The following is a 12,896-nucleotide window of genomic DNA, read 5'->3' on the forward strand; positions in this document are numbered from 1 at the left end:
CACAGTCTCTTGCCCAGAGTTGGGGAATCGAGGACCAGAGGACATAGGTTTAAGGTGAAGGGGAAAAGATTTAGTAGGAATCTGAGGCGTAACTTTTTCACACAGAGGGTGGTGGGTGTGTGGAACAAGCTGCCAGAGGAGGTAGTTGAGGCAGGGAATATCCCATTGTTTAAGAAGCAGTTAGACAGATACATGGATAGGACAGGTGTGGAGGGTTATGGACCAGACTTGGGCAGGTGGGACTAATGTAGCTGGGACATGTTGGCAAGTTGGGTCAAAGGGCCTGTTTCCACACTGTATCATTATGACTCTATGACTCCTTTAAAAAGATGCGGAGGAATTACTTTAGTCAGAGGGTGGTGAATCTGTGGAATATATCGCCGCAGACGGCTGTAGATGCCATCATTGGGTATTTCTAAGGCGCAGATTGAGATTCTCGATTTGTGTGGTTGTCATGTGCTATAGGGAGAAGGTAGGAGAATGAGGTTGAGAGGGAAAGATAGTTCCGCCACGATTCATTGGCGGAGTAGACTTGATGGGCCGAATGGCCTCATTCTGCCGATCTGAAATTCCTACTCATCTCCATTCTGCAGGTAGGTCATGTAATTCCTGAGGCTGTGCCCTCTGGTCCTGGACTCCCCCCCACCAGTGGAAAGACCCTCTCCGAGTCCACTCGGTCCAGACCCTTCATTGTGTCGAGAGGGAACTCTTGACACAATGGAACAAAGGAACTTACCTTGAGGAAGGGGCCTTTCAAAGTGAGGAGTGTGTGCAACGCCCCGCCAGGGATCCAAACCAGTGAAGCCAGGGCGATGACCCAACCCAGGCCCTGAGCCCACGCCGGGTATTTGTAGCTGCCGTAACGTACCGGCTCAAAGTTGAGGACCACGAACACAGACAGCGTCTGAAGAGGAATAAAGAGGGCCGAGGAATTGAAAACGGTCCAAATTCACGCTGCCTTCTGCCAACAGTTCTGGGCGGTGGGCGGGCGGGGGAGAAATAACTATGAATGGATGTATTGTAGTGTCAGGGGATCTTGGCAGCACTTTTACCGAAATGCAGAAACCACTGAATCAAATTGCCAGAATCAAAATTATTGCTACCCGTCAGATGGGCTCGTCAGAGATTCAGCAAGGGACAGAGCAGTGCTTACATGCAATGCACAATTAGTAACCGCACAGCCAAGTACAAACCATTAATCCCTGCAGCTGCCTTTGAAGAAGGCTGGGGCCTTTACTATTAAATGTACATAAAACGATTCAATTGAGTGACACGGTGAGCGTGGAGTGAATTTAAACAGTTTAGTTAAAAGCGAAGCTTTAATGAGTTATAACAGGAGAAAGCACGGGAAATGTTCAGCCTGACGCACTCAGTCTCTCGCATGTCCTTACGCCACAGGAGGCCCTTTGGCCCATCAAATCCATGCTGACTCTTGGAAGCAATCACATCATTGCCGAGTCCCATAAATCACATAATCCCTGAAGAAGGGTCTCGACCTGAAACGCCACCCATTCCTTCTCTCCAGAGATGCTGCCTGTCCCGCTGAGTTTACTCCAGCTTTTTCTGTCTATCTTCGGTTTAAAACAGCATCCGCAGTTTCCATCTTGCACATAATTACTTTAGTTTAGTTTAGAGATACAGCGCGGGAACAGGCCCTTCGGCCCACCGAGTCCACGCCGACTAGCGATCCCCCCCCCCCCCCCGTACACTAACACTACCCTACACACCCGAAGGACAATTTTACAATTTTACCAAGACAATGAACCTACAGGATCTGTCCAGTTTAGTTTAGTTTAGTTTAGAGATACAGTGCGGGAACAGGCCCTTCGGCCCATCGAGTCCACATCGACCAGTGATCACCCTAGTTCTATCCTACACACACCAGGGACATTTTACAGAAGCCAATGAACCTACAAACCTGCACGTCTTTAGAGTGTGGGGGGAAACCGGTGCACCCGGAGAAAACCCACGTGAGCACGGGGCGAATGTGCAAACTCCGTACGGCCAGCACCCGCAGTCAGGATTGAACCTGGGTCTGTGGCGCTGTGAGGCAGCAACTCTACCGCTGCGCCACCGTGCCGCCCCAGAGCTCGGTTTCCAGAGTTGCGTTACAGCAACTCTATGTCCTCACATGATCATACTGAATGGCGGTGCAGGCTCGAAGGGCCGAATGGCCTACTCCTGCACCTATTGTCTATGTTTCTATGTTTCTCACCACTTCAACCTTTGCTGTTTCAGATATCCAGTGTCGTTAATTTTTTTTAAATTTTCATTTACTGCATTAAGCTATAGAGTCACAGAGTGGTATCGCACCCAACTGGGCCATTCGGCCCACCACACCCATGGCAACCATTTTGCCCATCACTAGCTGTTTGTTAAAACTAGTCGCAAGCACACCAGGCAAAGCACAAAGTGGCGGTGGGACTCAGAGGGTCAGGCAGCATCTGTGGAGGGAATGGACAGGCACCGTTTAGTTTAGAGGAGAGACAACTGATATTTTTAAGTCTCTAGGCTGGACGCCGTGTAATGCAGGACGAGGTTTATCGACGTGACCAGTCAAATTTGACAAGTGGAACGTGACTATCTCTCATTGGCAAAGCACAAAGTGCTGCAGGAAAATCAGCAGGTCGGGCAGCATCTGTGGAGGGAATGGACAGACGTTGTCTCAGGTCAGGACCCTTCCTCACACTGACCCGAAACGTCACCTCCACACAGAAGCTGCCTGACCCGCTGAGTCACTCCCTCCGGCACTTTGTCTTTTGCTCCAGATTCCAGCATCTGCAGGAACAAGCATCCCCGGGGGACATGTCGCCTGCATTTGAATGTAGAGCCTTGAGGAGGTAATGCAAACCTACGAGTATTAGCACGGGAGACAGGACCTGCCAGGACACACGCAGGTAAATGTTCGGTGGCTTCCCCTGCATCTCGGTGATGTTCTGTGACAACCGAGAGACACCTTCAAAAACATGAAACCATCTTTTGTAAAATCACACTGCATCTTCCATGGGTAATAACTTAACTAATGCTGGGAGAGGAGGGGGTTAAATCAAAAGGAACCTCTCCCACAGCCTACTGTCTCCGCCTCTTCCTTTCTTCTTCCCGCCCCCCCCCCCCCCCCCCCACCTCCACATCAGTCTGAAGAAGGGACTCGACCAGAAACGTCACCTATCCCATCGCTCCATAGATGCTGCCTCACCCGCAGAGTTTCTCCAGCATTTTTGTCTACCTTGTATTCTAGTGGTGGTCAGCTTGAAATACATTGAATATACACCATATATATCATCACATATATACAGCACATATTACATACAGCACAGCAAAAGGCACTTTGGCCCGTAATTTCTGTGTCAAACATGATGCCAAGTTGAACTAATAGCATCGGCCTGTGCATGATCCATATCCCTCCATTCCATGCATATCCATGTGCCTCTATAACAGCTTCACAAATGGCCTCCTCCACCTTAACGCTTAATCAACCTGTACCAGCAATATTTGGTTAGATAAGAGGCGCTGGTAGATACGATTAATAAACATGTGTCACGTTGGCCGGAAAACGTTGAACTTTGTAGAGGGTTCAAGAAGGAACTGCAGATGCTGGAAGATCGAAGGTACACAAAAATGCTGGAGAAACTCAGCGGGTGCAGCAGCATCTATGGAGCGAAGGAAATAGGCGACGTTGCGGGCCGAAACCCTTCTTCAGACTGACTTTGTAGAGGAACTGGTTCACTGCAGCAGTCGTTGCACAAAGCACTGAGAGAAAGTATCACAGCAGAAACGGTATGTGACATTTTAACAAGTGTTTGAGAGACCGGAGCCACTTGTGACCTGTAGCCACAGGAACCGGCTCTCTCGGCTCAAAATGTTTGTGTCGAACATGATGCCAAGTTACACTGATCTCATCTGCCTGTACATGATTTCCTGTACTTCCGTGTGCCTGCCTGAAAGCCTCTTAAACTCCACTATGGTATCTGCCTCCACCACCACCACCACCTCTGGCAATGCGTTCCAGGCCCCCACCACTCTCTGTGTAAAAGAACTTGCCCCGCGCATCTTCATTGAACGTCCTTTGAATTATAAATGCCCCTTAGTTTGGGACATTTCCACCAAGTTCAAGTTCAAATGTATTAGTCACATGCACCATACGATGCAGTGAAATGTAATTTACCATGCAGCGTTACAATGAAAACAGGACGCAATATACGACATAGTGTATGTGGCATATTGGGCTTGCTCCCCCCTATATCATAGAAACATAGAAACATAGAAAATACGTGCAGGAGTAGGCCATTCGGCCCGTCGAGCCTGCACCGCCATTCAATATGATCATGGCTGATCATCCAACTCAGTATCCTGTACCTGCCTTCTCTCCATACCCCCTGATCCCTTTATCCACAAGGGCCACATCCAACTCCCTCTTAAATATAGCCAATGAACTGGCCTCAACTACCTTCTGTGGCAGAGAATTCCACAGATTCACCACTCTCTGTGTAAAAAAAGATTTTCTCATCTCGGTCCTAAAAGAGTTCCCTCTTATCCTCAAACTGTGACCCCTAGTTCTGGACTTCCCCAACATCGGTGAATAATCTTCCTGCATCTAGCCTGTCCAACCCCTTAAGAATTTTGTAAGTTTCTCTAAGAACCCCCCTCAATCTTCTAAAATCTAGCGAGTACAAGCCAAGTCTATCCAGTCTTTCTTCATATGAAAGTCCCGCCATCCCAGGAATCAGTCGTAGTCATAGGCCTCCTTACCCCTTACTCTACCTCCAGGTCCCTCAATTCGTCTGACTTGGGGCTCCTGGCTGTCCCGCGATCTAAACCTAAGTTCAGGGGTGACCGTGCCTTTGCTGTTGCGGCCCCTCGACTGTGGAACAGCATCCCCCTCCCTATAGGATCTGCCCCCTCCATTGACCCTTTTAAGTCCAGGCTCAAAACTTTTTTTTATTCACTAGCGTTTGAATCCCCCTGATGTGGCTGATCTTTATTTTGTGTCTTTGAGCTGATTATTTGTACCTATGTGCTGTGTGCATTCTTGTGTATCTCTGTTCCTTTTTGTGATTTTAGCCACCTGCTCCAGTCTGTACAGCACCTTGGTCAACGTGGGTTGTTTTTAAATGTGCTTTATAAATAAATCTGATTTGATTTGATTTGATAATTCAACACAGACATCCACCACAGCATTCTTCACTGTGGTGAAAGGCAATACAGTTCACACAGTCCTCCTCCTCCTCCTCCTCCTCCTCCTCCTCCTCCTCCTCCTCCTCCTCCTCCTCCTCCTCCTCCTCCTCCTCCCATGGGACAAAAGTTCTGATTATCTACCCTATCTCTGCCTCTCATCATTTTATGTACTTCGATCAAGTCTCCCCTCTGCCTCTGACGTTCCAGAGAAAACAATCCAAGTCTATCCAACCTCTGCTTGTGGCTGGAATCCAGGCAGTATCCTAGTAAAGGGCCTGTCCCACGAGCATGCGACTCCATGCAGCAAGCGCGACCTAACGTGGTCGCTTGAGCCGTACGGCCTTGCGGGGCCGTGTGGAGTTGTGCGGAGCTGGTCCCGACATCGCGCGGGGCTCTGAAAAACTGACCGTGTTCAAAAATTCCGCGCGGCAACGGCCTTCCGGCCCGCTGCCGCCTCGACGCCGTACGCACCACCTCGACGCCGTACACACCGCTTCGAAGGGCGTGCACAGCGTCTCGATGCCGTACGTTACACGCAAACTTCCCGCGGACTTCGCTCGAACTTCACGTCACTCACTCGACCTCCGCGCGGCCCCCGCTTCCGGTTTGGTCGCGCTCGCCGCATGCAGGTCGCATACTCGTGGGACAGGCCCTTTAACCTCCACTGCACCCTCTCCAAAGTCTTCACATCCTTTCTATAAATGGGGCGACCAGAACATTGTTCTCCACGACTTGATCGGGTTTGCAATGAGAGGTTTCATACTGACCCCTTGTACCCAGCTTAGTATTATACATTTGATATCAAACCTCTTGACGCTGTTGACAATGAGACACAGAGTGTACGTACCGTAAAAACAACAAACCGCAATCACCTCGCAAAAGGCCAGGAAGACGATGGATACTTGTGCGGTGTAGTGATCCAGTAGCTGGAAGACGTATATCCCACCCTAGAAACAAACATGATGTTAGGTTGATGTTCAAGGCACAATGTTAACGACTGAACAACCGATGCAAGTATGCGGGTGATCAGCCACAGCTGACAGAGCAGCCACAAGAAGGGGCTGTCCCACTTGGGCGACCTAATTGGCGAGTTTAGAAGAGTTTGTAAAAAAATGACATGTTGAAGACCTCTTTCGACTATGTTGAAGACTAGCTACGACTAACTTTGGGAAAATTGGACACCGAATAGTGGAGAGTGAAGACGACCTCCTTCGATCTCCCTTCAACTATGATGAAGACTATCTGCGACTACCTTCGACTACCCTCGATTACCTACGACTAACATGCCGACCTACTACAACTAAACCTACGAGTAAAAAAAGTATCGATTTTTTCCATGGTGACCTTTTTTTGCACGCGGGCATTTTTTTAACATATTGAAAAAAACGCCGTGACCTTGATGAGGCCTCGAGTACGCAGAGACCACTCTCGAGCTTGAAGGAGAGTTACGAAGACCTCCTACGACCTCGTGTCGACCATGCTGCGAGTATGAGTCGAGGGCAAACTCGCCTGAACTCGCAGATTAGGTCGCCGCAGTGGGACAGGCCCTTAAGGAGCAGAGGAAGACTGTTAAACCCAAACGAAAATCATTAATAGACAAGCCTTTATCCCTCTGTTCAATGAAGCATATGACTTTTAGGCTTTATGACCCTTCGGCCCACCGAGTCCGCGCCGACCAGCGATCCCAGTACACTAGCACTATCCTACACACTAGGGACAGGTTACAAGTTTTACCAAAGCCAATTAACCTACAAACCTGCACGTCTTTGGAGTGTGGGCGGAAAGAGGAGCTCCTGGAGAAAACCTACGCGGTCACGGGGAGAACGTACAAACTCCGTACAGACGGCACTCGTAGTCAGGATCGAACCCAGGTCTCTGGCGCTGAAAGACAGCAAACTCTTCAGAATCTGAAGAATGGTCTCAATCCCCAACATCACCCATTCCTTCTATCCAAAGATGCTGTCTGTTCCGCTGAGTTACTCCAGCATTTTGTATCTATCTTCAGTGTAAACCAGCATCTGCAGTTCCTTCCTACACATTCAGAAAATGTATAGCCACGGAGAAACGTCCTACACATTTCAATCATAATGGCGCATATGGACTAAGACTATATGGATAAAAATAAGTTCCCTTGGGGTTTGACCCAACAGATCCTGGGATCTGTTCCAACCCTGTTCCCTGGAGATTAACCCCATGAATGGATCTGACTGCGCGCTGATGAGGACGATTTACCTGGGTCACGTTTGGGATTCCTAACAGGAAGGCCGCGACACACACGGCCAGAACCACAAACTCTTTCCTCTTCAGATATTTCAACAGATGATCATTGTGGGCATCCATTAGACTCGTCACCATCACCTCAACCATGGCAAACTGCGGAATGTGAAGAGAATAAACATATCATTTTATTAAGACAAAATGTTTAAGAAGGAACTGCAGATGCTGGAAAAATCGCAAGTAGACAAATATTGCTGGAGAAACACCTCATATTTTGCAGATAATCCACCGACATTTTCGCCCCCTCCAACGTGATCCCACCACTGGCCACATCTCCTCCCCTTTCGGCTTTCTGCAGAGACCGCTCCCTCCGTAACTCCCTGGTCAATTAGTCCCTTCCCACCCAAACCACCCCCTCTCCCGGCACTTTCCCCTTGCAACCGCAGGAAATGCTACACTTGTCGCTTTACCTCCCCCCTTGACTCCATCCAAGGACCAAGGCAGTCTTTCCAGGTGAGGCTGAGGTTCACCTGCACCTCCTCCAACCTCATCTATTGCATCCGCTGTTCTAGGTGTCAACTGCTCTACATGGGTGAGACCAAGCGTAGGCTTGGCGATCGCTTCGCCCGACATCACCGCTCAGTTCGCAATAACCAAGTGATCTCCCGGTGGCTCAGCACTTCAACTCCCCCTCCCATTCCGAATCTGACCTCTCTGTCCTGGGCTCCTCCATGGCCAGAGTGAGGACTACCGTAAATTGGAGGAGCAGCACCTCATATTTCGTTAGGGTAGTTTACACCCCAGAGGTATGAACATTGACGTCTCCAATTTCAGGTAGTCCCTTCTTTCACCCTCTTTCCCCTCCCCCTTCCCAGCTCTCCCACATAGCCTACAGTCTCCGCCTCTTACTTTCTTTTTCTCGCCCCCCCCCCCCTCGACATCAGTCTGAAGAAGGGTCTCGACCCGAAACGACGCCTACTCCTTTTCTCCATAGATGCTGCCTCACCCGCTAAGTTTCTCCAGCATTTTTTGTCTACTTATGATTTTATTAATATACTTTAAATGTTGTCCTTGGCTTCTGAGTTTTCGTTTCAGAGATACAGTGTGGAAACAGACCCTTCGGCCCACCACGCCCACCATCACCCATACATCGGGCCTATGCTATCCCACGTTCGCGTCCGACCCACTGGTGTAGTGTTGTCTCTATCCAGCCGTGACTGAGTGAAGGTGGTAGCGTTTAACGGTGAGTCTTACCTGACTATCTAGTCCCAGGAACAGCAGCATAACAAAAAACAGGACCGCCCACAGTGGAGAAACTGGCATTGTAACAAAGGCTTCAGGGTAAATCACAAATACTAATCCCGGGCCTGAATGAGTAAAGAGAACCAGTAGACAAGTTACCGACTGCAGTGTCGAGAAATCATCACATGTTCAGCACAGGAAAAAGATATCTCAGAAAAGTGGAGTTCCTTATTGCAATATCTTTTCCAGTTCCCCCCCTAATCCCTCTTCTTTTCCAGTTTGGGAGATGAGTTTAGTTTATTGTCACGAGCTGAAAAAAGCTTTTGTCGCGTGCTAACCAGTCGGCAGAAAGACAATACATGATTACAATCGAGCGGCCCACTGATACACGATAAAGGCAATAATATGGATACCGTTTAGTGCAAGATAAAGTCCAGTACAGTCCGATCAAAGATAGTCCGAGGGTCTCCAATGAGGTTGATGGTAGCTGGAGCTTTGGGAGATGGCACTGGCCTTTGCTGTTCAGTCACATAGCAGCCTGGAGCACATTGTGGAGGGCTTGAGGATGCGACGGGGTGGATTAACTCATCGGGTCAGGCAGTATCTCTGGAGAACGTGCACACATCTTGATTAGTGTAAGAATGAACTGCAGATGCTGGCTTAAACCGAAAATGGGCACAAAAAGCTGGAGTAACTCAGCGGGACAGACAGCATCTCTGGAGAGAAGGAATGGGCGATGTTTCGGGTCTGAAGAAGAGTTTTGACCTGAAACATCACCCATTCCTTCTCTCCAGAGATGCTGTCTGTCCCGCAGTTTTTTGTGTCTATCTTGGGTCTTGATTAGAACGGGTGTCAAGGGTTATGGGCAGAAGGCATGAAAATGGGATTAGGCAGAGATCAGCCAACATTGAATGGCGGAGTAGACTCGATGGGCCAAATGGCCTAATTCTACTATAACTTGTGACATTTCGGGTCGGGACCCTTCTAGTCCTCGTTGGGCAGTGAACTGAGGCAGGAACCTTGGCCTCTCTGAGCACGATGTGCAGAGATTTTTTGCCTCATTGTGTTAGTCAAGTCCACATCGATAAAAAGCAATGTATAAATGTCATCATTCTTGGTTCACTGAGTTCATTGAGGGATTTTGCCAGTACCTCTCCGCTGCAAAACTAACCATGCGAACCATGTCCATGCACTGTGTGCCATGCTTATAATTAAGACAGTTGAAAATATTAGCAATTGGGAAATATTTTTTGTGTAATCAACTAGCCCCATGCCCTCTGTTGAAAGCATGTCAGTCTAATTCAAGTCTCTCAAGTTTATTCAACTTCTTAGAGCCTTTCCACTCTCACTCACCATCCACGGCAATTTTGTCAATCGGGACATTAATCACTTGGGACATGTATCCAAAAGCAGAGAAGATGACAAATCCAGAAAGTATACTTGTAGCTGTATTCGTCAATGAGATGGCTAATGTATTACTGCAAGCAAATTGAAACATAATTACCAAATGCCGATATATACAGTCGTGGACAATATCTTAATCAATAGTTTGAGGTTTGCAAACACAAATGTATCTCATTCATTGTAATTGCAAGGAACCGTGTCCGGAGAATGTTTATCATCTGGATATGTCTGTTGCCTGGAGAATCTCCGATGTTCAGGCAGCACCCATTACACAGCTCATCCAATGCTCCAGGAACGCAAATTGCTTGAGGAATGTCCATTAATAATAATAATAATGGATGGGATTTATATAGCGCCTTTCTAATACTCAAGGCGCTTTACATCGCATTATTCATTCACTCCTCAGTCACACTCGGTGGTGGTAAGCTACTTCTGTAGCCACAGCTGCCCTGGGGCAGACTGACGGAAGCGTGGCTGCCAATCTGCGCCTACGGCCCCTCCGACCACCACCAATCACTCGCACACATTCACACACAGGCAAAGGTGGGTGAAGTGTCTTGCCCAAGGACACGACGACAGCATGCACTCCAAGCGGGATTCGAACCGGCTACCTTCCGGTTGCCAGCCGAACACTTAGCCCATTGCACCATCTGTCGTCCATTGCTTAACGTATGTCTACTGAGTGGGAAGTGTCTATTGCTCAGCAAACTACCATTGCTTAGAGGACAACCATTTCAGACATCCACAGATCAAAGACACACCATTGCTCGGGGAACACCAATTGCTCAACGAGTGTCCTTTTTGCTCAAGGGATGTCTCTTCCTCGGAACGTGTCTGTTAGCTCAGAGAGTGTGTACTTTCTCTGAGAGTGGCCATTGCCTTGTGAATGCCAATGGTTCAGGGAGCAGTGGTTAGGGTATGTACATTGGTCAGAATATGTCCATGGTAAAGGTTTGTCTCCTGGTCAGGGTATGCTCATTGTTCAGGTTATGTCCATTAAGATCATAAGGTCATAAATGATAGGAGTAGAATTAGGCCTTTCGGCCCAGCAAGTCTATTCCACCATTCATTCATGGCTGATCCATCTCTCCCTCCTAACTCCATTCTCCTGCCTTCTCCCCATAACCTCTGACACCTGTACTAATCAAGAATCATTGGTCAGGGTATGTCCCTTGGTCAGGGTATGTCCCATGGTCAGAGTATGTTCCTTTGTCTGGGTATGTCCACTGCCAGAGAGTTAAAAGGATGTTCCTTTAAAAAGCAGAAAAGGATGAATTTCTTTAGTCAGAGGGTGGTGAATGTGTGCAATTCTTTGCCACAGAAGGCTGTGGAGATCAAGTCAATGGATATTTTTAAGGCAGAGGTTGACAGATTCCCGATTAGTAATGGTGCCGGGGGTTATGGGGAGAAGGCAGAAGAATGGGGTTGAGAGGGAGAGATAGATCAGTCATGATTGAATTGCGGACAGGACTTGATGGGCCTAATGGCACGATTCTGCTCCTATAACGTGAACTTGTGAACATGAATGGCCATTGCTCAGCACACAACTGAGGCAACATCACTGCTTACTGCTTCAAGTGAGACCCACCTGTGCTGTTTTAGCCTTCTCAACATTAGAAAGACAGAGAAAAGCAGAAGAAGTCACCAGATTGATTCCCGGGGCGTGGCTTGTTTCAAGAAGTGGAGTAAATAGTCTCTATTCTCTGAGCTTTGGATGGAGACATGGTGTAAACGCCAGGTTGATTCATTGTCAAGGAACTGACGGACTTAAACCAGGAGCCCAGTGGAGTGTAACTACTCCAAGAGTCTTTCCCGACTGGTTGAACAGCAATTGCTGCAAATCCAGGACATAATTAACCCTTCGACTCTCTCCTTACACGGCAGTCGTCCTCAAAACACAGCCACCCCTCCCCACACCTCACCTCCCCTCCCCTACACCCCCCGTCCCACATTCCCCTCCCCCCCCCACCACCACCAGCCCCCGACAGGCCCCACCTGAAGCTGTCCCCCTCCCCTGGCTGCAGGATGCTCCCCGCCTGAAGCCGTCCACGTCCCCCGGCTATAGAACGCTCCCGCCGTTGTGTTGGGGGAATGGGTGAGTGGTGGAATATTGCGTTGGGGAATGGGTTGCGTTGGGAGACCAGGCCTCCCGTGTGACTGGGACCCAACAGGCACCACTTAGTCTAGTAAAATAGAAAATGCTAGAAACAGCCAGCAGGTCAGGTGGCATCTGTGGAGAGAGAAACAGTCGAAGTTTCTGGTTGATGACCGATGTGATAAAAGGTCTTTGACCTCATACATCGCCTTCGTATTTCTTCCGCGCCACAGAAACCACCTGAGTATTTCCAGCCCTTACAGTTATATTTTAGCGCATCAGCTTTGTTGGCTGAATGGTGTTGGCTGCAGTTGGTGACACCTAGTGCGATTATAAAGGCAAGGCGAGAAAAGATGAAAATACTTAAGAATTTTGTGGTTGGACTTGTTGTAACTCGCCATGGCAATCAATGAGCCGAAGCCAATGCCCAAGGAGTTGAAGACTTGAACAGCAGCATAAACCCACACCTGTGAAAGAAACACAGGAGTGTTACAAAATTAACTTACAAAATTCTTAAGGGGTTGGACAGGCTAGATGCAGGAAGATTGTTCCCGATGTTGGGGAAGTCCAGAACAAGGGGTCACAGTTTAAGGATAAGGGGGAAATCTTTTAGGACCGAGATGAGAAAAAAAAATTTCACACAGAGAGTGGTGAATCTGTGGAATTCTCTGCCACAGAAGGTAGTTGAGGCCAGTTCATTGGCTATATTTAAGAGGACGTTAGATGTGGCCCTTGTGACTAAAGGGATCAGGGGGTATGGAGA

At 48.5% G+C, this 12,896-nt stretch overlaps 1 protein-coding gene across 2 annotated transcripts in view; it reads right to left on the reverse strand.

Annotated features, from left to right (window-relative positions):
• LOC116989047 (sodium- and chloride-dependent GABA transporter ine-like) overlaps positions 1 to 12,896 on the reverse strand; it is a 94,423-nt gene that overhangs the window by 3,471 nt on the left and 78,056 nt on the right. Inside the window, exons 6-12 of one of the 2 annotated variants that reach the window (XM_033046181.1) lie at positions 12,497 to 12,600; positions 9,988 to 10,112; positions 8,647 to 8,759; positions 7,408 to 7,548; positions 6,023 to 6,122; positions 2,880 to 2,956; positions 737 to 904 (exon numbers count right to left, since the gene is read on the reverse strand). In XM_033046181.1, coding sequence (XP_032902072.1) covers positions 737 to 904; positions 2,880 to 2,956; positions 6,023 to 6,122; positions 7,408 to 7,548; positions 8,647 to 8,759; positions 9,988 to 10,112; positions 12,497 to 12,600 — 828 coding nt within the window. Of the gene's footprint in view, positions 1 to 736; positions 905 to 2,855; positions 2,957 to 6,022; positions 6,123 to 7,407; positions 7,549 to 8,646; positions 8,760 to 9,987; positions 10,113 to 12,496; positions 12,601 to 12,896 lie in introns of both variants that reach the window. The other variant, XM_033046180.1, reaches the window with a different exon arrangement.

The sequence above is a fragment of the Amblyraja radiata genome, chromosome 28 (genome assembly GCF_010909765.2).
Source record: "Amblyraja radiata isolate CabotCenter1 chromosome 28, sAmbRad1.1.pri, whole genome shotgun sequence".
Lineage (NCBI taxonomy): Eukaryota > Metazoa > Chordata > Chondrichthyes > Rajiformes > Rajidae > Amblyraja > Amblyraja radiata.